This window comes from Saccopteryx bilineata, chromosome 2, assembly GCF_036850765.1.
Source record: "Saccopteryx bilineata isolate mSacBil1 chromosome 2, mSacBil1_pri_phased_curated, whole genome shotgun sequence".
Classification (NCBI taxonomy): Eukaryota; Metazoa; Chordata; class Mammalia; order Chiroptera; family Emballonuridae; genus Saccopteryx; species Saccopteryx bilineata.
This window is the reverse complement of record NC_089491.1, coordinates 81030610-81053831: the sequence shown is the minus strand read 5'-3', so window position 1 is coordinate 81053831 and position 23222 is coordinate 81030610. Positions and strand designations below refer to the sequence as shown.

The following is a 23222-nucleotide window of genomic DNA, read 5'->3' as shown; positions in this document are numbered from 1 at the left end:
ACAAAGTCTAAAATATTTACGACCTGGCCCTTTACAAGAAAGTTTGCCCATCCCTAGTTTAGACTATCTGCATTCTAAAAAAAAAAAAAAAAAAAAAAAAAAAAGAGGATTTTTGTTTTGTTTTGTTTTTCTTTTTTCAAGTGAGAGGAAGACAGATAGAGAGACAGACTCCTGCATGTGCCCTGACCAGGATCCACCCAGCAACCCCTTGACTGGGGCCAATGGTCTGTCCATCTGGGGCCATGCTTGCAACTTAGTGCCTGAGGCAGAGGCTCCATGGAGCCATCCCCAGTGCCATAGGGCCAATGCGCTCAAATCAATCAAGCAATGGCTGCAGGAGGGGAAGAGAGAGAGAAGGGGGAGGGGAAGAGATGGAGAAGCACATGGCCACTTCTCCTGTGTACCCTGACGGGGAATCGAACCCAGGACATCCATACACCAGGCTGACGCTCTACGACTGAGCCAACTGGCCAGGCGAGGATGCTTTTCCTGTACACATATGGAATTATCTTCAATATATGCTGTTAAGTGAAAAAGACAATATGCCAAATGATGTCCAGTATACTATATTCGTGTGGGAGGGGAAAAAGGAGGGAAATCACATAAGCATTTGCTGGGAATGCTACTGAAGAAACTGGTCAGGCTGATTACCTACAGAGCAGAGGCCTGGGTGATAAGACACTGGTGTGGGAGGGAGGCTTTTCAGTATGCAGCCTTCTGTAGCTTTTGAATTTTGAGCCAGTTAACTATATTAGTTATTTTTAAAAATACAACAACATAAACAATAGTGGGCTAAATTAAGACAGAAGCAATCTGCTTTAGTGATTTAAGAGTGGAGACTCTAGAGACAGACCACATAAATTCAAATTCCAGCTCTGCTGCTTACCAGCTGTGTGACTTTGGACAAGTTACTTAGCCTCTCTATTCTCTACTGTTCTTCTCTGTGAAACAGGGACAATAACAGCACCTACTTCATATCACTGTAGTGAGAATAAAATGCTCTTAATAACTCTTGGCACACAGTAAGTGTTGCATAGGTGTTTGCTATTATTAGAAGCACTGAGTAAAACATTTTTAAAATAGCTATTAAGGCCCAGATGACAATGGCTGTGGCATGGATGGCAGTGGCTGGATTTAGATCTGTTTCTGAAGCCAAATGAGAAGATTTGATAATAAATTGGTCATAGAGAGTGAGTAAGAAAAGGAGGTTGTAGATAATGCTGAGGTTTCTGAGCTGGGAAGATTGAGTGACAGGGTACATTAGGGCGATGACTCCAGAGTTAGAAAAAGGATATGAAGTCGGAATGCTCAGGCCACCTAAAGCATAGTTTCACAGTAATAGTTCAATGTGGTTCTATTGTGTTATTTTGTTTCTTTTCCAGTTGTGTTCTTGTCAAACTACATGAACAATGAGGTGTGCTCCTGACTTCATTAATGGGCGTGGTGAGCCCCATGCACCACATGCTCATCGCTGGCATTCTCCTGCGAGTCTGGTGTTGTGTAGTTAACCTGGTGTTTTAAAACCTTACGTATTTACAAGTGAACTAATTTTACATCAACACCTCATCTCTGAGAGCTTTCTTCAGTACAGACTTTACACTGGCAATAAAGAGCATTTTATTTATTTTTTGAGAAAGAAAGAAACATACAGGATAGGAGAGAGATAAGAAGCATCAACTCATAGTTGCAGTACCTTATTTGTTCACTGATTGCTTCTTTTTTTGTGACAGAGACAGAGAGAGAGACAGATAGGAACAGACAGGAAGGGAGAGAGATAAGAAGCATCAATTCTTTGTTGTAGCTCCTTAGTCTTCTTAATTGCTCATTAATTGCTTTCTCATATGTGCCTTGACCAGGGAACTACAACAGAGCAAGTGACCCCTTACTCAATCCAGCGACCTTGGTCTCAAGCCAGCGACCATGGGGTCATGTCTATGATCCCAATCTCAAGCCAGTGACCCCGTGCTCAAGCTGGATGAGCCCATGCTCAATCCAGTGACCTCAGAGTTTCGAACCTTGGTCCTCCGTGTTCCAGTCTGGTGTTCTATCCACTGTGCCATCTCCCAGTCAGGTCATTGATTGCTTCTCATATGTGCCTTGACCAGGGCAGTGACCCCTTGCTCAAACTAGTGAGCTTTAAGCTCAAGCCTGTGACCATGGGATAATGTAGATGATATCTACATCTACTTGCTCAAGCCAGTGACCCCACACTCAAGCTGTCAAGCCTGTGCTCAAGCTGGTGAGCCCACACTCAAGCCAGCGACCTCAGGGTTTTAAACCTGGGACCTCAGCTCTATTCACTTCTCTACCACTGGTCAGGCCAAGAAATCCTTTTAAAATATTCTCTCAGAGAGGCAGCCTCTTTGCAGGAGGTTTTTGCTTCATCTGTATATTCTGTGGAGCCAAGAAAATAATTTGACTTCTTAAACGGCTTAGTGCTAATTATCTTCTCCCAATGACTGCTGACAGTGTTGTTGATTCTAACATAGAGGGAGCTGATCTGAGCTGCTTCTGAGAATTTACCAACCTTCCAAATTTTCAGTCTTGGGAATTTATCCAGGTTTGAAAGACAATTCAAAGAAATATTCTCTCCCACTCAGAACCCAGCATATTCTTACATTTCAATTCTACCAATGGAGACAAGAACCAGGTGATTGCACATGCTGGCTTGCTCCACGGAGCTGCCGCCTGCTGCATCACAGTTCTTCATCCGGGTCATGGTCCTCGGCACCACGCCCATCAAACCCTGTAAAGGCACACTCACAGCAAGAGGGTTGAACCGTGAATGTCTTGCAAATCTTGTAGATTCTGAAATCTGAAAATCCAACTTGTTTTTAATTGTGTCCTACATTTTCGTGCATTGTGAGGTGGCCTTTTATATGTTGTGGCTTTTACTTCCTTTCATCCCTAAAATTTCTTTCTGACCTTAGGGAGATCAGAATTGTCCTGGCTTTGGTTAAGAGTTGACCAGATGCACCAGAGGGCAAACAGATTTATATAATAAAAGCACACTCTGAGGAAAAAAAGAAATATGTGTTTGTGTGTGTGTATACAAACATACATGATAAATAGGTAGATGGATGATAGAAAGAGATGTGAAAAATGCAGGCTTTTTCTTATTTCCTCATTTTACAATTTAAATATTACCGTACCATGTTAAGTGCTTCCTATATCCTTGTAAGAATTCATCCCTGACTTTTTCTCCTCAGTGCAGCATTAGTCTTTACCTAAACTCAGGAGAATTTTTAAGATCTACTTTCATGCCCTAGCTAGTTAGCTCAGTAAGTAAAGAGCATCATGCCGAAACGACAAGGTTGTGGGTACGATGTGCAGTCAGGGAACACACGGGAAGCAACCAAGGGATGCACTACAGAGTGGAATGAATGAATGCTTCCCTTTTCCTCCCTTCTCTCTCCCTTCCTCTCCCTGTCTCTCTAAAAATCAATAAAAATTAAGCCCTAGCCATATAGCTTGGTTGGTTGGAGCATCATTCCAGAGCATGAAGATTGCTGGTTCAATACATGCAGGAGCAGCTCGATGTTCCTGTCTCTTTCTCTCCATGCCTCTTAAAAAAAAATCTGCTTTCATAAAGCCTCATGGTGCTAATAGAAATGTGTGCATGTATGTAACTAAGTAAAGGATGAGTAGGGAAAGGTGATGGAAGTGATTGTGATTTTAGATTTGTCTTAAAAAAAAAAATTCAGAAAGAACTCTCTCTTCTATTAAATTTAGATTTCTCAGGGTAGTAAAAAAGCATTCTTGCCTGACCAGGTGGTGGCACAGTGGATAGAGCTTTGGACTGGGATGCAAAAGACCCAGGTTCAAAACCCTGAGGTCACCAGCTTGAGTGTGGGATCACCAGCTTGAGCACAGGATTGCTGGCTTGAGCATGGGATCATAGACATGACCCCATTGTTGCTGTCTTGAACCCAAAGGTTGCTGGCTCAAAGCCCAAGGTCTCTGGCTTGAACCCAAGGTCACTGGCTTGAGCAAGGGGTCACTCACTCTGCTGTAGCCCCCTGGTCAAGGCACATATGAGAAAGCAATCAGTGAACAACTAAGGTACCACAATGAAGAATTGATGCCTCTCATCTCTCTCCTTTCCTGTCTGTCTGTCCCTATCTGTCCCTGTCCCTGTCTCTCTCTGTCTCTGTCACAAAAAAAAAAAGCATCCTTCTCAAGGACAGTGGTTTGTTTTAGATTATTGTTTAAAGTTACAGCTATGATTTTAGAGCTCCTTAGAGAGACTTCATAATCAATGTCGGTCAAAAATGTTAGCCCTGATAGGGATTTCCAAGCTTATCTAAGCAGATGGTACCTAGAATCCATATGATTCTTTCTTTCTAAAATATTACCCTTTACTAGGAAATGTTTATGTTCCTACCAGCAGTGCGGTTTAACAGAGAGTTGGCTAACCTCAACCTCTCCTATTATTTGAAGAACAAGTATCTGTTCTAAATGATTAAGGTGTAATAACGAAGTCTACCATTTTGAAAGTTTAGAAACAGCAAAGGACCACATATCCCCCTATTAATGAGATTATTCAATCTCTTGAAACATCAGTGAAACATAATAAGAGAATCCTGGTACTCAATAAATAGAGGCTCTGGTGGGAAGTGGGGCTGAGTCTCCATGTCTGGCTTGTCCAGGGCCAGAGGCAGTGTCCAGAGAGAGAGTCCAAGGCCTAATGGTGAAAGAAAAGAAGACCCAAAGAGTCTTTGTCCCACTTAATTTTTCAAGGCCTAAGCCCTAGTAGATGCATGATTGCCTTAGGAAAAAAACTCATTAGTATCAGAGAAAACCCTATACAAACTATAAAACAAACAGAAACAGAAATTAATGTCTTACCTACCAAACATTAGCAGATAGGTTCCATTTCTAGAGGGGATAACATATTTTTCTTTCAATTTATAGTTTCAATATATACTTTTTAAGGGAAGTTAATATTTAGTTCCTATATCTGACAACCCAAACAGAATTTACCAACTGCTTAAGATGTATTTAAAGGCCTTGTGAACACTTTTTATTTTTATTATTATTTTTTTTATTCTTTTATTTCTGAAGCTGGAAACGGGGAGAGACAGTCAGACAGACTCCCGCATGCGCCCTACCGGGATCCACCCGGCACGCCCACCAGGGGCTAAGCTCTGCCCACCAGGGGACGATGCTCTGCCCCTCCAGGGCGTCGCTCTGCTGCAACCAGAGCCACTCTAGCGCCTGGGGCAGAGGCCAAGGAGCCATCCCCAGCGCCCGAGCCATCTTTGCTCCAACGGAGCCTTGGCTGCGGGAGGGGAAGAGAGAGACAGAGAGGAAGGAGGGGGCGTGGGGGTGGAGAAGCAAATGGGCGCTTCTCCTATGTGCCCTGGCTGGGAATCGAACCCAGGTCCCCCGCACGCCAGGCCGACGTTCTACCGCTGAGCCAACCGGCCAGGGCCTGAACACTTTTTAAAATGAAATTTAGATCTGACTCCTGATTTTCTGCCTAAATTTGAATATTGATGAAGAATTATGTATTCACGAAGAATCTTACTGTCTGAAAGTTTGGAAAATATCTATTAAGCATTCATACAAGATATATTAAAGGCTGACTAACTATTAATAAAAAGTAAAAAACTCCATTACCATCCTGAAAAAAAAGAACATTAATATTACTGTTTCGATAAGTAATTCTAATCCAATTGATAATAAAATGATGAGAATGATTTTTGAATTATTTTTTATAGTTATCCAGTTGCTTTTATGTTGGCTGATCTTTCATGATTTGTATCAGCAGGATTTACAAAGCCCATGAAAACTATGAGAAAACCAATTTGCAATAGCAACTAAGAAAGAAATCTATCTTGTCTGTAGGTTGCACCTTAGAATTATTTGGGTAAAATGCAAAGTGAAGGAAAGAAATTGCATTTCACCAGACTCTCCAAATGCCATCTTACATGATAATAAATGGTGTCTTGACTTCTGGGAAAACTGAAGTCCAGACAGCTTCATCAGTCACAGCAAAATATTTTGAGACCTTGATTTCAATTCAAAGTCATGTAGAAGCACATTAAATTTGTTCAGATTGCCAATGCTTAGTGAAACGTTATCATTTTGTGTTTAATATGCTAAATTCTTTATGTTAGATTTTTTTCCTACCTATATGTAAAACAAACCATATGATAATAATGTAAGAGAACAAATTATTTCCTGCCACTAGGCAAGCAGAGATTTATCACTTTTTAAAAATTCTGTTTGCTATTAAATATTAGCTCTGTTGGTTTAGCTTGTCCACACAGAAGGCAAGACAAATGTCTCAAATGGTGCTCTCTTCCAAAAAGAGATGCTTTTTGACTTATCTCTTAGGAAAAGATGAGTGAAAAAAACAGAAGATAAGAACAGAGTGGAGAGAATGAAGGGGTATTAGAAAAAATTACAAATGTGAAGAATTAAGAAACTAAGAGAACAAAATTAAGAGATTTTTCTAAGACTCAAAGTACGAGTGAAGGAGAAAGACATTTTAAAAATAAATTACAGCAAGTGAACTCAATAATTTATTTCAAAGTAAAAAATCTATTCAAGAATGAAATTTTTAAAAAAAGATAGAGATGGTATTTTGTTAGGGCATCCCAAGCAGATGGACACGCTAACCACATGGGTAATTATTTGTTTATCTTATTTTCTTTGTACTAAAGAACTGGTGTGTTTTAAGCTTCCAAAGGAAAGCACTCTGGAATGTTCCTTGGGAAGCACCTTCCACTTGCCAAAGAGCTGTTGATTTCAGAGCCTTTTGCTCAATTAAAGTGTGACTGTGCATTTTGAGTGATTTTACCTTTGAGAGTTCCAACTCTACTATTGTTTTTAGCTCTGCACAGAACACAGACTCAAGGTGTCACAATATTTTGAGTCTCGCCATCTGTTTGGAAGTCTTATTTCTGATAGAAAGTCTACTTAAAACCTACCTCCTGAAATAAAATAGCATTATCTCCTTAGGGCTGTGACATTTTCCCTTCAAGTTATTTATTCATCTTACCTAAGAGGAAAATAAATGAGATTGTTGGCATCACTGCAGTCAGTGAATGCTCAGTAAATGTTAGATGAATGACTAGATGGAAGAACAAAATTATTACTTTCTACTTCCACATGATATAACTGAATTATAGAATTGTATTGCTAGGAGTATCATAATTCACCTAGTCAAACTACTTTCTCATGGATATCTGTGAAGAAATTATTTCCCTGAATATTGATTAAAAATAATAATAACCAACACTTATTGAGTGTTTATCATGTGCCAAACACTGTTCTAAGTGCTTTTTATGGATTGTCTCAGTTAATATTGTAACAGAAATAATGTTGTAAAAGAACATTCTGGAGCAGAAGTGGGTGTTTGTCTATAAATCACTTCTCCAACAATCTCCTCATTAGCTAAGGCATTGTCAAGGTTTCTTCTCTCCCTGGGAGCCTCCTACACATGGACTATATAGGCACACACACCTTTTCACCAGTTCCCAAGGAAACCTAATTGGAAAAGTAAAACATGCCACTTCTGTCAAAGACAGTATTTTTAATGCTTCAATAATGAAAGAACAGAGGTAGGAGGAGAAGCAGAGAGTCCCTGTGTAAAGACAATGCTGTTTGTTGTGCATATTCTTCACTGGGGTTCTGTTGGCTTTTGAGCACTGAATGCTGGAGTCTGGAAATAACCCACCTCCTGTTTTGGTCCTTGCTAAAGTTAGCCTCAGGAAAGTTTATTGCTACAAAGGGCATAATCCATCTTCTACAGCGCCCCCCCCTGAGATTCATTGTAGATGTAGCCAGTGCAGGATTACCCACAGTTATGGGAATCAGGGGGACATCGAGCAATGAAACACACATAAAACCTCAAGGCCTCATTTTGGCCATTGTTATACTTGGTTGTCACTTCCTTCTAGATCAAGCTTAGGCTAAATTTCTGCACTTTTTCTTGGGCAGAGATGCTAAACACCAAGTCTTTCTTCTTTCCCTGTATTTGAAGTCTTGACATTCATTGTTATCTTATCAGCACTCACGCTGCATTTTTTAAATTTGTACCTGGCTCCTTGGAGATATCAGCCCAGGGGAAAGAGGAGGGCATCACAATACCCACTCCTATCCCCACAACCCTAAATCTGCTTTTCATTTCCTCTTCAAAGCTTCCCTGGATGTTATATGAAAAACACCATAGACTGCATAGTTTAGAAGCATCAGAGATTTTTTTCTCACAGTTCTGGAGACTGCGTGGTCCAAGATCAAGTTCCAGGTGACAGCCTGTTCCTTGGACCATAGATGACAGTGTTTTCACTGTGTTCTCAGGTGGCAGAAGGGTAAACTTAGAATCTAATGTTTCTTTTTATTTTTTTTTTAAGATTTTGTTTATTCATTTTAGAGAGAGGGAAGAGAGAAAGGGAGGGGGAGCAGAAAGCATCAACTCCCATAGGTACCTTGACCAGGCAAGCCTAGGGTTTTGAACCGGCAACCTCAGTATTCCAGGTCAATGCTTTATTCACTGTTCCACCACAGGTTAGGCAGAATCTGATGTTTCTGATCAGCTTTTTCAAGTAATGTGGACCATCCAAACCACCAGAATTAATCTAGGCTCAAGAAAAATCAAGAGAATTCTGTCTATTAAATGCTCAGTGTTTGTTATAGCTCGCATTCTTGGTTTAATAGGTCAAATTTATTATAAACTAAAGCTGGGAAGCCTGGTGTGATTGGGCATAAAGCACAGCTATACTTACATTTTAGGACTGAGGAATGGAGGTGTAATAGAATGGGGAAGAGCCTTGGGCTGGAAATGAAGGGCCCAACCTCACCATGGGAAATTCCCCAGCACACCATGACATCTCAGGGTCCTCATCTGTCAAATGGAGGGTGGGCTCAATGAGTCGGGGCTCTTCAGCTCTGAAATGCTGGTGCTCCTTCTCTTGGAGTCTAAAGCTCGTATTCCAAATGATTGCAGAGGTCTATGGTTGCAGCTTGCCTTTCCTGATCTATTGGTATCTATATAATTAATTGAATGATAAGTTCTTGGGCAGGGGAATAATCCTACATTATAGAAGTCTGAGGGACAAGGAAGTTCTGCCTCACAATAGCGTGCTTTTAAGGACTGTTGGAGCCTAAAAGGCAATGAGATACACCAGGACCAGGTGCCTACAGATCACTTGTAACATATGTTCTTTGACTATTCCAGCATTTCCGTTGATTTGTTTAAGGTCACACAGTTAGTTAGTCAGAGGTGAGATTAATGGCAGAAGAAAAGAGAATTAACATTTATTGATCCCCTGGTCTCTACCAGGTACTGTGCATCCTACAACTTGCTGAGTTACTACCCCCAGTCTGTAGATGAATGCCTCCCCCATAGTCTAGACTTGTGTTTTTCAACTGCTCGTCTGTGGACCGGTCTGCCAAAAATTTTGTGCTGGTCCGTAAAAGAGTTAACTTCTGTGGTGTATATGGATTATAGACCCAACCGTCTTGGTCAAATTCACTTATTCCTAGGGTGATTTCTGCCTTAGCAGTCCCTGAAATAATTCTTCTAATTTCACAGGTCGACAAGTGTAAAAAGGTTGAAAACCACTGATCTAGACAGTTTATGTGTTTATTAGTGCCTTTAAAAAAAAACTTTGTTGAGTATGACATTTTTAATAATTCCCAACCTCACTTCTTAGGCTCTCAAATGTTTTTTTGTTTTTGTTTTTTTTTGTTTGTTTGTTTGTTTTTTGTATTTTTCTGAAGCTGGAAACAGGGAGAGACAGTCAGACAGACTCCCGCATACGCCCGACCGGGATCCACCCGGCACGCCCACCAGGGGCGAAGCTCTGCCCACCAGGGGGCGATGCGCTGCCCCTCCGGGGCGTCGCTCTGCCGCGACCAGAGCCACTTTAGCGCCTGGGGCAGAGGCCAAGGAGCCATCCCCAGCGCCCAAGCCATCTTTGCTCCAATGGAGCCTTGGCTGCGGGAGGGGAAGAGAGAGACAGAGAGGAAGGGGGGGGGTGGAGAAGCAAATGGGTGCTTCTCCTATGTGCCCTGGCCGGGAATCGAACCCGGGTCCCCCGCACACCAGGCCGACGCTCTACCGCTGAGCCAATCGGCCAGGGCTCTCAAATGTTTTTAAGGTGCTCTGTTCCACTCTTAGCTCTCTGGCCTTGGTGGTGATCCCCAACATGCACACTACTCGGGCAGCTTTGCTGCCTTCGGTCATTCATGGGGGGCATCTTTGTGGCCAAACAACATGGATACATAAAATGATGTTTTTGTACAGATATAAGTTATAGAAATAGCAGCAACAAATATGTTAAGAATCATTTTCTTTAAGTAGAAATAAAAATCACATAAAATCTTCACCTTCATCTAACGTGATCCTACCCCATCGTTTTAGAGTAAATGAATTATATTTTTACTTGGCTATTTAAGTACTGGAATTTTATTTTATTCAGCATCATGCCAAACTGGAGCAGCTCCCCAATGATAGAGGGGGCACTTCTAAGTGCTGAAGTGTATGGTCCCTCTGTGCAGGGGTAGAGCAATGAGAACTTAACTTCCAGCCTGAATCAAACCCCAACTGAACTAAGAGCTAGGCAGGTCCAGGCTATCCTCTGAGATTGCTTCTCATTGACTGGAGATGAGATGTTATTACCCATCAATAAAACTGAAGTTGAAGGTGGCCTATTTTGAGATGCCTCTGGGTTTTCATTTTAATTCTCTGGTAGAAAAGATTGCATTAAGGTAGGCTCACCTTCACACTGCAGTCTTGCACAGTGCCCTTCACAGACAAGAATAAGAAATTGAGTTGCTTCCAAAAAATATTTTTCTGGCTGTAGAGGTAACCTCTGGACTGGTGAGTCTGGCTCAGACCCCTTCACTGGAAACCCAGTGTTTATCCTGGGGTAGACCATCCATACCAAGTATAGGCAGAGACAGTGGAAGATGCAAATACCAAAAAGCTGAACAGAGTCTCATGATGGCCGGATAGAGAGAGGCTGCTGCTGCTCCCACTCACTAGATAAAAAGGATCAAAATAAGTTGATTGCTTCAGAGACCTCCCTGTAGATGCTGACTGACCCCTAGAACTGTTCTCTTCTCTCTTTTGATGTTTTTTTGTTTTTGTTTTTTACAGAGACAGAGGGACAGATAGGGGCAGAAAGACAGGAAGGGAGAGAGATGAGAAGTATCAATTCTTCATTGCAGCACTTTAGTTGTTCATTGATTGCTTTCTCATATGTGCCTTGACCAGGGGACTACAGCAGAGCCAGTGACCCCTTGCTAAAGCCAGTGACCTTTGGACTGAAGCCAGTCACTATAGGGTCATGTCTATGATCCCATGCTCAAGCCAGCAACCCTGTGCTCAAGCTGGTGCCTCAGGGTTTTGAACCTGGGTCCTCTGCATTCCAGTCTGATGCTCTATCCACTGCGCCACCACCTAGTCAGGCTCTCTCTTGATGTTCTGTGGTCAGACCTCCAGATACCAACCTTCAGTATCAATAAGTGAATCCTAAAGGTGGTTATCCATTTGTCACAAGTTTTCACAAAATAACATCTCCTCCTGCCCCACTATCTTTGCTAAAGTTATTCCTCAAATTGCATCACAGCCCTGAGGAGCTTCCGTTTCAGGTCTGCCCCACCTAGTTTCACAAAGCTATGATGCTGCTTGCAAAAATGCATCTGATGAGGAAGGATAAAATGAATCGTTTTGAGAGAATTCAGCAAAGGATGCACAGGAAAGGAAAAGAGTAAAGCTGGACTGAGGCAAGCACAGACATCAGTGCTGGAATTGCTGGATGGGGGACCAATTTGACTGTGGAATCCCCAGTGTAAAACAAAGGAAAAAATAGTGTCACTTACCTGATTCACAGTATTTCTAAGATTTTTTTTCAGTTTCTCAAAAGAAGCATGACTTTTTTCTAGTGCTGATACATGACAGATATTTCTCCCTTGACTCCTCATAAAGAGGACACTGAATCCATTTGGATGAAATTCCATTGTGAGCAAGCAAAAGCCCAAAATAACTGTGGCTTGAGTAAACAGGATTTCAGTATAAGCACTAGAGGCAGCCCAGGGCTAGAATGGCTCTTGCTGGGTGTCAGGGGCTCAGATCCTCTTATAGTGTTTCTTACTTCATGGTTCAGGATGGCTGTTCAGACTCAGACTAAAATGTCCCCACTCCAGCCAGCAAGAATTGGGAAGAAGTGATAAAGGAGACACCTCCACCCTTTACAGATACATCCTGGATGTTGCAGAAGATACTTGTGATTATGTCCCAATTGGCCAGAGCCTAATCACACGGCCACATCTAGTTGTAATAGAGGCTGAAATTACAGTCTATATTCTAGGCATGCCTAAAAGTGGGCTTCCTATCACAAAAGCAGATAGGCAGTATGTTAATTTGCTAGGGCTGCTGTAAGAAAATAACTCAGACTAGGGTGCTTAAATAACAGAAACTTATTTCCTCGCCACTCTGGAGGCTGGAAGTCCAGGATCAAGTTTCTGGTCGGGCTGTTGTCCTCTGAGGCCTCTCTTCTTGCTGTGTCCTCACCTGGCCTGTCCCTCTGGCATGTAAATCCTTGATGTATTTCTGTGTGTCCTAATCTCTTCTTATGAGGACACCAGTCATTGCCTTAGGACCCACCCTAACAGCTTTGTTTTAACTTAATCACCTCTTTAAAAGGGCCCTGCCTCCAAATAGTCACATTCTGAGCGGCTGGGGAGTAGGGCTTCAATGTGTGAATTTGGAGAAGACACAGTTCAGTCCATACCAGGAAGAATAGATATTGAAGAGCAATCAGAAGCTCTTGCCACATATTCTGCCAGCATCCCTGTACCTGGGTAAGTGTTTTGGCGCTATTTGTTGTCTCTCCTTTTAAATCCAAGTCTCCTCAGAACCATGAGTCCTAAAACACAGCACACTGCTTTGCAGCTCAAAGCACTCTGTGCACACCTGCCTCTGCTGGTGGCTACTGCCCAGGGAACCACAGCAGGGGCAGACTGGCGCCAAGATTCCCGATTCTCCCACACACTCTCCCCACCCGCCGCACCGGCTCCTTTAGGGTCTGGCAGCCGGCAGGCTGCTTCGTGGGAACTTCGAGTCATGTGTTTCATTCTCAGATTTTCCTTATCAGAGATTGCAAATCCATAACGCAGTTATTGCTGGCCCTGGTTTGGCACAATTCTAGGCCTCCCCACAGAGGTCCCAAGAGGTATCAAACTATTTTAAACCCCTATATGAAAAGTCATTTGAATTTTTTGTTGGGTTACTTTGCATTGTTTTGTTTTCTACAAACACCACAGAAATTTTAGGAGATAAGGATGGGTTGTTGCCAGGTCAAAGCCAGGATGCCACAACTCCAGGAAAATCTGGGAACTCAGTACCCTAACTTTCCCAGGCTCTCCCGAGAGCTAACACTAGTAAACATGCCAGCAACCCCAGTTTGGGCAAATGGGTCCCAGACTTGGAGTGATATTTTCCCCCATTTTTCTAACCATTTTGCAAGCTGTCACACATTGAACCAAAGTGAGATTGCACTCAGAAAGAATACAAAGAGAATTTCCTTTAGAATGTACTGACAGCCTTGCTCCCAGGACACCTCTCTAATCCACCCCAGGTTCTGGGCTCTTGTACTTCTCTGTAGCAGGACTGGTCCCCCAAGAGGCTTTGAAGTCTCCATGAAGAGCACCATTTGTACAGCCTATGACACAGTCTCTCCTTGTCTATTTCTGCCCTAGCAACAGCCACCTCAAATGAAGATTTGGAAGCTGTACAATATAACTAATTGTTTGCATTGGATAGTAGTGTGTTTAGAGCTTATGCATCTAAACAGACAATTATTTTCTGCTATTTGCCAGTGGCACTGCCTGCCTGGTGATGTTGGCAGATGGAGAAAGGAGCTAATCCGTAGGTTATAAGCAGAAAGGTTATTGATGAAATGTCACCATCTGTTGGTGTCATTAAAATGATATGAGTCATAAAAAGTTGCTTCTGTGGGGGGGGGGTTGTTTTGTTTTGTTTTGGGGGGGGGTTTGTCACAAAAAGGTTAGCTAGATTGCAGATGGTAGTGGGAGACCGGACTGGCTTGTCAACCCTGAAGGGGGAGGAGCCTTGATGAGGGGGAGGAGCCTTGATGAGGGGGAGGAGCCGTGATGAACTCATCAGATCAACTTGATGAGTCTTCAGGGAATTGTTGGAATCCTCTGACTGAATAAAACCACCTCTCTCGTATGAGGCAGGGTACCTATTTGCAATGATGCAATGCTTCAATTCTCTCGTAGTCTTTTCCATTTCCGAGGCATCTGTCAGGTGAGGAAGGGAAAGTCACTTATTTGGGTTAAACAAAAAAGAGCATATCTGGGAAGGAACAGTTAAAATGCACCTGTCTCCCAAAACAGTACAGTGATTACCAGAGGGAAAGGGGCTGGGGGAAGGCAGAAGAGGGTAAAGGGGGATCTGTGGGATGAAGGGAGAGTTGACTTGGGGTGGTAAACACACAGTACAATACTGTATACAGATGATGTAGTGTAGAACTGTATACCTGAAACCTATATAATTTTATTAACCAGTGTCACCCCAATAAATTCAATAGAGAATTAAATTTAACTTTTTAAAAAAATGTTTATAAAGCACCTGTATCTTTAATCCTTATTGACCTCATTGCACAGTGATTATTCATGTAGCCACCTGACACCTTGGGAGGCTGGTGATCTCAATAGGGAATGATTTTCTCTACATCTGCTGTCTCTCTTGGGAGGAGACGGTGGCTCAGAGGGAAGCAGGGACAGCATGCCCATGCTTCCATCATGGATAGGAGCCCTCAGACTGCAGTGAATGGAGCAGTGGATGGACCACATCAAATTGCATAGCAAAGGAGCCAGCTTTTGGTTTTGTTGATTTTATTTTCTGGTTTCAATTTCACTGATTTCTGCTCTAATATTTTAAATCTTTTCTTCTGCTTACTTCGGATTTAATTAGATCTTCTTTTTCTAGTTACCTAAAGTAGAAATATAGATTATTGATTTTAGATATTTATTTTCTTTTGTGACAGAGACAGAGAGAGGGACAGACAGGGGCAGACATACCAGAAAGGAGAGAGGTAAGAAACATCAGTTCTTTGTTGCAGCATCTTAGTTGTTTGTTGATTGCTTTCTCATATGTGTCTTGACTGGGGGCTACAGCAGAGTGAATGACCCCTTGCTCAAGCCAGTGACCTTGGGCTTCAAGCCAGCAACCTTTGGGCTCAAGCCAGCGACCCCACACTCAAGCAGGATGAGCCTATGCTTAAGCCGGCAACCTTGGGGTTTCGAACCTGGGTCCTCTGCATGCCAGTCTGAAGCTCTATCCACTGCACCACCACCTGGTCAGGCTAGATCTTTCCTTTTTTCCAAAATATTGCATAGGAAAGGGATGGAGAGTGTGAGGAGTATATTTAATGAGGATCCAGACAACCAAAATAAACTGCGCCATCTTCCTAATTCTGCTTTATTACCTAATCCTCTTCATTCCCTCCTATTTGCTGCTTATAAACTATTTTACCCACTGCAAAGGACATATACCCAAAGAGAAAGAACCTGTTATTACCAACCTTGCCTATTATGACTTAAGATTCCTTTTTAATTATTGTTATTATTTTTTATTTTAATTCCTGGGGAGAGAGTGTGGGTGATTGTGCAAACCACTACAGATTCTTTTGTTGTACTAGGATTTAAATTATAAATAAACATAACACTGCAATGAGTCAGGCCTCACACCCAGCCCTGCCTCTAGTTGAGTCCTTATTCCCTATCCAGCTGGCCTGAACCTGCCCCACCTGCCAACTCCTTAGGGAGAGAGGTGCTGGTGGGAGTCAGTGCTATTGCTTGAAATAGTGCACAACGCTGAGAGCAAGAGCCACGGGGCCGGAGCTTTATGAAGCCTCTGTGGGTTATTTATATGGTCTCAAAAGGAAGCATCCTGGGAAAGTTCTTGTTGATATTTTTAGATCTGATGCTTGGTCCTGCTGCTGCGCTTTCATTTTCGAACAAGCAGAGATGGAAGTGATAGATGCTGTCTGCAGGGCTGCTCTGGAGGTCTGGAGGGCCCGCCTGACAGGCTAATGGTCAGCCTGCCAGGGCCCAGGCCCGCCTTCTGTCTCTTCTAGCTCTGGGACATCAGGAGCCGCTGACTCCAGCAGGTGATGAAAAAACCTTGGCTGTGGCGGCCAAGTCCAGAACTCCGACGTTTTCCCCTGGCTCTGAGTCCCTGTGCAGTTGGCACACACGGGTCTAGTGTCTTGCTTGACTTCTGTACTCTGTTTCTCTGAGAATGAGACATGTATTTGCATAATAAGCCCTTGGCTGGAAGGAAAATGGTTTAGAACTTAATGAGGTGGTTAACTGGTTAAAACTCACAAGCACACAATAATCCATGAGCTTAACTCTTTCAGAGTCAGTGAAGGGAGTTGAGTATTGTTACTAGATCATTGCTGTAAGCACTTTTATTTACCCGTTCAAAATCAGTGCTCTAAAAGAAAGTGTCAATAAATAAATAATTTTTAAAAACATTTTTTATTATCATTCCCAAGGATTTCTATGAATCCTGCAGCTTTGTCAAGAAAACAGGGGGAGAAGGAGAAGGTGGGCGTTGGGGTCGTTTGCTCTGCAGATATGATTTGTCATAAAAAGTTCATGGAGCCTGACCAGGCAGTGGATAAAGCATCGGACTGGGATGCCAAAGACCCAGGGTTGAGACCCCGAGGTCACCAGCTTGAGCGCGGGCTCATCTGGCTTGAGCAAAAAAAATAAAAATTAAAAAAATTAAAAAAATTAAAAAAAACCTCACCAGCTTGGACCCAAGGTCGCTGGCTCGAGCAAAGGGTTACTCGGTCTGCTGAAGGCCCGTGGTCAAGGCACATATGAGAAAGCAATCAATGAACAACTAAGGTGTCACAATGTGCAACGAAAAACTAATGATTGATGCTTCTCATCTTTCTGTTCCTGTCTGCCTGTCCCTATCTGTCCCTCTCTCTGACTCTCTCTCTGTCTCTGTAAAAAAACAAAAAAAAACAAAAAAAAAAAGTTCCTGGATCCTGGCTGTTGCCCACTCCAGCTGAATGATCAATTCATTTGAGGAGCTGAAGAGTGTTCAGGGATGAACAAAAAAAAGATCTTAGGCCATCATGGTTCAGCCTTGCGTGTTTGTCCCCGAGATCCAGACTGTGACAGGTGGTGTTCTCTCACACACACGAAACGTATAAGGATGAAGTTGCTGGGGTGACCCAGGAGGACGCCTGCGGAGGCCGCAGCTTCCGCCCTGCCTTTGTGGTCTTCTCTTGTGGCCTATGGACATTATTGTCATTTTTGTAATGTTATTTTATTTTTACCTCTTTATACAGCAGACCACAGAAACGGGTGACGACGAGGATGACCAGCCTCTCAGCCTGGCCTGGCCGGCCAACCCCCGCAAGCAAGTCACGTTCCTAATTGTTCTCCCCATAGTGTTTCCCCTCTGGATCACCTTGCCTGATGTCCGCAAACCTGTGAGTCAAGAGTTTTTACATCTATTCTTTGTTTAAGAGCATGATATATACCCGTATGCATAGTCTGCTTCCATTTATCTGAAAAGGAAAAGGGTTAACATATATACATGTGCATGCTCACCCATGCCTGAAATTTGTCTGGCTAGATACACAATAATAGAGACTGCTTGGGTTATTGATTCTACATAACAGACCACCCCAAAACTTAGTGCTGTTAAACAACCACCGTGCTGTGCTGCTCATGGAGCCTGGGGCCCAGGGATTGGACAGTTTATCTCTGCTCTACCATGTCTGGGGGCTCATCTAGGATCACGAAATGGCTGGAAATGACACACATGACTGGGGGCCTGGAATTATCTGGAGGCTTATCACTGACATTTCTGGCACCTGGCGGAGATGATCCAAAGGCTGGACTCAGCTGGAATTGTCTACTAGAAAACCTTGTCATGTTCTCTCCATGTGACGGGCTTCCTCACAGCACAGTTGGTGTCTTACATTAGAGGCCAGGGCTCTAAGAATGAGTACTTCAACCACCTGGTGGAAGCTGCAAGGTCTCTAATGACCTAGTCTCAGAAGTCACATAGAGTCACTCACTACAACTATACTTCATGGTCAAAGCAGTCATGATTTGTCTTGATTCAAGGTGAGGAGAAAAAAATTCATCTAAACTATATCAGGGTCATGTAGTATATGACACGCTCGGTAGGAGGAATATAAAAAAATTTGCAAACATGTTCTAAAACCACCACTATGTTATCCCTGAGAAGGGGAACTGAAGGTCTGAGCAGGAGGGTGATTCACATTTTGTTGAATATTCATGTGTATGGATTATTCGTTGATTTAAAAAAGAATTTAAAGAAATGCATTCATGTAGTACAAATGTCTGCATATCTGATCTCTTTATTTTTATCATTACTATAATCAATATTGTTTTCTACCATTATCATGTACTGGGTGTTTTAAACAAAATACCATCTTAGGATCAACAAAGCATAATCTGAATGTAGATCAAATCAAAAAAACATCCCCTCCCAGGGTTGTTAAACTGGATTCTAAGGCCATTGCCCCGAAGTGTGAAAGAACTAATAAAAGATAAGAAGAACAGGCTCTACTTGTTATTATGGCCCTACACACACATACTCATTCAAGAAGTGTGTGCCTATTATGTATTAGACTCTGCCCTAGGTATTATCAATCCAGTATATTGTGGAATCTCAGGAAACAACTAGTGTAAGAAAATATAGCCTGACCAAACAGTGGCACAGTGGATAGAGGATCAGCCTGAGATGCAGAGGACCCAGGTTCAAAACCTCAAGGTCGCTGGCTTGAACACACGGTTGCTGGCTTGAGCATGAGATCACAGACTCAGCCTGACCTGTGGTGGCGCAGTGGATAAAGAGTCGACCTGGAAATGCTGAGGTCGCCGGTTCGAAACCCTGGGCTTGCCTGGTCAAGGCATACATGGGAGTTGATGCTTCCAGCTCCTCCCTCCTTCTCTCTCTCTCTGTCTCTCTCTCTCTGTCCCTCTCTCTCTCCTCTCTAAAAATGAATAAAGAAAAAAAAAAAAAAGAGAGATCACAGACTTGACCCCATGGTTGCTGGCTTGAGCCTAAACATTGCTGGCTTGAAGCCCAAGGTTGCTGGCTTGAGCCCAGGGTTGCTGGCTTGAGCAAGGGGTCTGTGGCTCAGCTGGAGCCTTCTGGTCAAGGCACATATGAGAGCGCAACTACAGAACAACTAAGATGCTGTAGTGAAGAATTGATACTTCTCATCTCTCTCCCTTCCTGTCTGTCTCTCTCTTTCTCTTTCTCTCTCTCTCTCTCTCTCTCTCTCTCTGTCTCCCATAAAAAATTAAAAAATAAAATAAGAAAATGTATATGTTTATATATATATATATGAGAAAACATGCATAAATAATTGGTATAAGTAGAAAGAAACTTAAGTTCTCATGCCTAGTCACTTCCTAGAGCAGGGAGCTGAGATTTAGTTTCTGGTCTGAGCAGCCACAGAGCTCGGGCTTCTCATATTTTATGATGCCAGAAGGTGGAAATCTGGAAAGATTTCTAAAAGCATTTGCAATAGAATAGTATGGTAACATCCAACATACTTTAGCATCAAGTCTTAATAGTCCTATGATGATCCCACTTTCTTCACTTAAAGAAGACCCCCTCAGGTAAGGACTCCAGACATTGAAGCTTCCTAGTGAACTTAAAACAGTATTTAGAGTTCTTTATTTGAGACACAATAGCAGAGCACCTGCTCCTGTGCAAAGGCCTGGCCTCCTGGCAACCTGCCGCCAAATAGCTGGAATAGGTTCAGTTTCTTCTCGGCTCCCACCACATGGCATTTCCGAGATGTGCTTGCTCACATGAGCTTGCCCACTCACTTGCTTTCTCTCTCTGTTTCTGTTGCTGTGTTTAGATGCTTTTGCTCATCCCCTGAAGGAATGTCAGGGAGAGAGACATGGTTTTGTAAATCCCCATAGCAGGCCTCATGTAGTCAGTCCAGTGGAGAGAGGGCTGATTGACTAGTAAGAGGATGTCAGCACACAACTGCTGAAGCAACCAGGAAATCATGCAGGAGTGGGAGGAACTTGTCAATACCCGAAGGCTCAGGGCTCTCAGGGTCAGGAGGGGCTCCTAGAGAAAGGACTGACAAAGTGCTCATCCTCCCCATCATCTGAGCTGTCAGCACGAGGAAGCCTTCCGAGAAGATCAGATCTCTCAACCAGCTGCTCCTGGACAGCAACCAGGACTCCACCATGGCAACAATTACCTGGGTCACTACAACTGTGCTGGCTAAAGGGACAGTTCCCAAGGGTGCAAAGCAAGAGCACGCAGCTATACACAACACTGACCTCTGCAGTGCCATCCACAGGTCACTCACTGTGCGCACAGCTCGGGAGCCAGCCCCCACGGCCCGGGTCAGGCTAGCCCGTGGGGCCTGTGCTCCTTGCAGCCCCAAGTGCCATTCCTGGGACGCAGTGGGATTCTTCTGGCTTTTTCTGAGTATACTATATGCTGTCTCAAGCAGAAATGAGACTCTCAGACAGAATAGTTAGTTGTTTTTAGATTTCTTCAACAAATATTTATTGAGCACCCATTACATGCCAAGTAATATGTGCCATAAACGAGATCTAAAGACACAGAATTCAAATTCTTATATTTAAGCAGCTCTAAAGTTAGTAGAGGAAATTGAGCATGCCCGCCTGTAACTACCGAGCATGACTGCACAGCTGTGCCAGTGAGAGGAGCTGGGCTCCCATTCGAGCCTGCTGACGCCAGAGTGTTCTCTTTCTACAACATGATGGCGCTGGTTGTAAGACTCAGGAGCTCTGCAACCTTGAGAGAGTCACTTCTCAACTCCGGACCTCATTTTTCCTCTTCTGTGAAATACAGGGTGGAAGATCTCTAGATTCCCAGCAGCTGTGACATTCCACGGGTAAGGAAAGTGTACAGAGGATAACCATCAACACAGTACTGCAGATCTAAGGTGACCGTACAACCCAGTTTGCCCAGGATAGTTAAGTTTACTCTGGGTCTTGGTTTGGGAGATGAATGATTATCCTTTACACGCACGAAATGCCAAATGAAAGAATGCACGCGGCTTCCTCATGTACTGCCACAGGGGCCTCTTGAAAAATTATCCAGGAAGAGGAGAGAACAAGTCAAAAATTATTAATTAATAGACATTTGCTACTTCTCAGCGCCCAGCAGCTCTGCCTCCTCAGTATTTTTTGAATCACCCGTGGAGATGAACATCCCAAACCTTGACAATAATTACAAAGGAAACATGATTTTTTTTAAAAAAAAACATGTACATCCAGTTTCAGAGTAAATAGCACTCCCACTTGTTTTTATTTCTACTTCATTTATATGCAAATTATATGACAGTGTTTGTTGTATTATGCATACTTCCAGCTCAGATAATTAGCATGGGCTTCATTTTTATGGTTTTCTTAAATTAATGGCTTTGTTTTGAAAGTTAAAAAAAAAAACAACTAAAATGTAAACCTTAATGAGAAACATGTCTTTGATGAAAATTGAAAATAATAAAGGAAATAAAGACCCAAAAAGTTCTATTCCCTCATGTTCTAGGATGAGTGTTCTTGCAAATCAGGAACACAGCCAATGAGGTATCAAACGTGGCTCAAGAGAGCTAGGAAGGAACTTGAGAACCCAGCAAGGTTTTTGCAATTTTCATCATACACTGACTCATTCACCAAGTAGATTTATTATGTCTGCTATGTCCCGAGCACAGTTCTAGCAAGAATTAAGTGACCACTAAACCCAGAGAGGTTTAATGTCTCATCCAAGCACAGCCAGCTAATAAAAGGTAAAGCCAAAACTCTAGGCCAGGTCTCTAAAGTCACATGCTCCTTCCTGAATTCTAGTTTTGTCATCTCTTAAAAATCAAAACACATAATATCGCAGAATGACAACTGCCATTATTGTCTGAACACTTATTGTGTGTCAGACCCTTTGCTAGATGCTTTAGGGGGAAGAAATCCTCTGAATAACTAGATATTGCTATTCCCCCAGTTTACAGATGAAGTAATTGAAGCTTAGAGAGATAATTTGTCTTAGGGCATATCACTGGTCACTGGTGAGCAGGGATTTTTATACAAGTCCTATTAATCCAAAAACCACACTTTTAATTTTTAATAGGATTGTTTTAGAGAACTCTGTGAAATATGTATACCCCAGAATCATATACAGAGTAGATACTCAGTGAATATTTGTTGAGTTTAAATCGGTAAGGATATGGCTAATTTGTGCAATGAGCTAATGTTCAGCAACGTTTTGCAAGCCAAGAAAATATCACTCTGATGTACTAAAAGCTTCTAATGAGACCATTAGCTGTCAATTATACAAGTAAGCCATTATATTGGAACAAAATGGCCGGCACATGGACACAATTTGCGTTTTTGCTAATTAGTGGTAGGCCCACCCCAGCAGATGTCAGGATGAGCCACCATTACTAACCATAAATTGACATGTCAGACTTTGGCTGCAAGAGCTATTTTTTTCCTTCCACGGAGACTCATAACTAAATAACTGCACCGGTGCTACTAGGCAGTGATGTCTAGAATGAGACTGCAGAGTCCAAATAAGGGGAATAGCCCAGGAGAAAAAATGAAGAAGGAATAACCTGGGCTATGAGTCTGGAAATGGTAGCTTGACAGTTGGGAAACACTTAACTAAACTGCTGGTGCACGAGGAGTTGATGCTTCCAAAGCAGGAACAACAGGGGAGGCTGGGTGCGGCAGATGGCCACACAGCCAGAATGCTAGTCTCTGTTTCCCTGATGCTCTTTATATTTTCTGGCTTTCAGAGTATAAGCTAGTATTATAATGATGATAATGATGATGTATCCGTAGCCGGGTATATTTTGAGTGTTATTGGTTGTTTTTCTTTTGGAAAGAGTTGGTATAACCTAGATATTAGGAACACATGCTGTGTAATCAGACAGACCTAGGTTTGAATTTTATGTCTAGTTCAAGATCTGGGTACAGAATAGTTACCAGCCTTTACCTACCCTTAGTTAATGATGAAGACCTGAAAAGTTGAGAAGAAACATTATTTTTAAACTTTTTTTTTAATGAACCCCTAATATAACACTAGACCAAGGTACATTTGGATGTTCATTCGTTACTAATTGGCTTCTTGATTAAGAATCATAAGCATCATGAAAGGTGAAGTCATTAGCCAAAAAACATATACA

The 23222-nt window shown here is 42.6% G+C and overlaps 1 protein-coding gene across 2 annotated transcripts in view; it reads left to right on the top strand.

The window, feature by feature from the left end:
- SLC24A2 (solute carrier family 24 member 2) overlaps positions 1 to 23222 on the top strand; it is a 284053-nt gene that overhangs the window by 244346 nt on the left and 16485 nt on the right. For both annotated transcript variants that reach the window (XM_066257341.1, XM_066257340.1), the window contains one exon: positions 17355 to 17498. In XM_066257341.1, coding sequence (XP_066113438.1) covers positions 17355 to 17498 — 144 coding nt within the window. The remainder of the gene's footprint in view (positions 1 to 17354; positions 17499 to 23222) is intronic.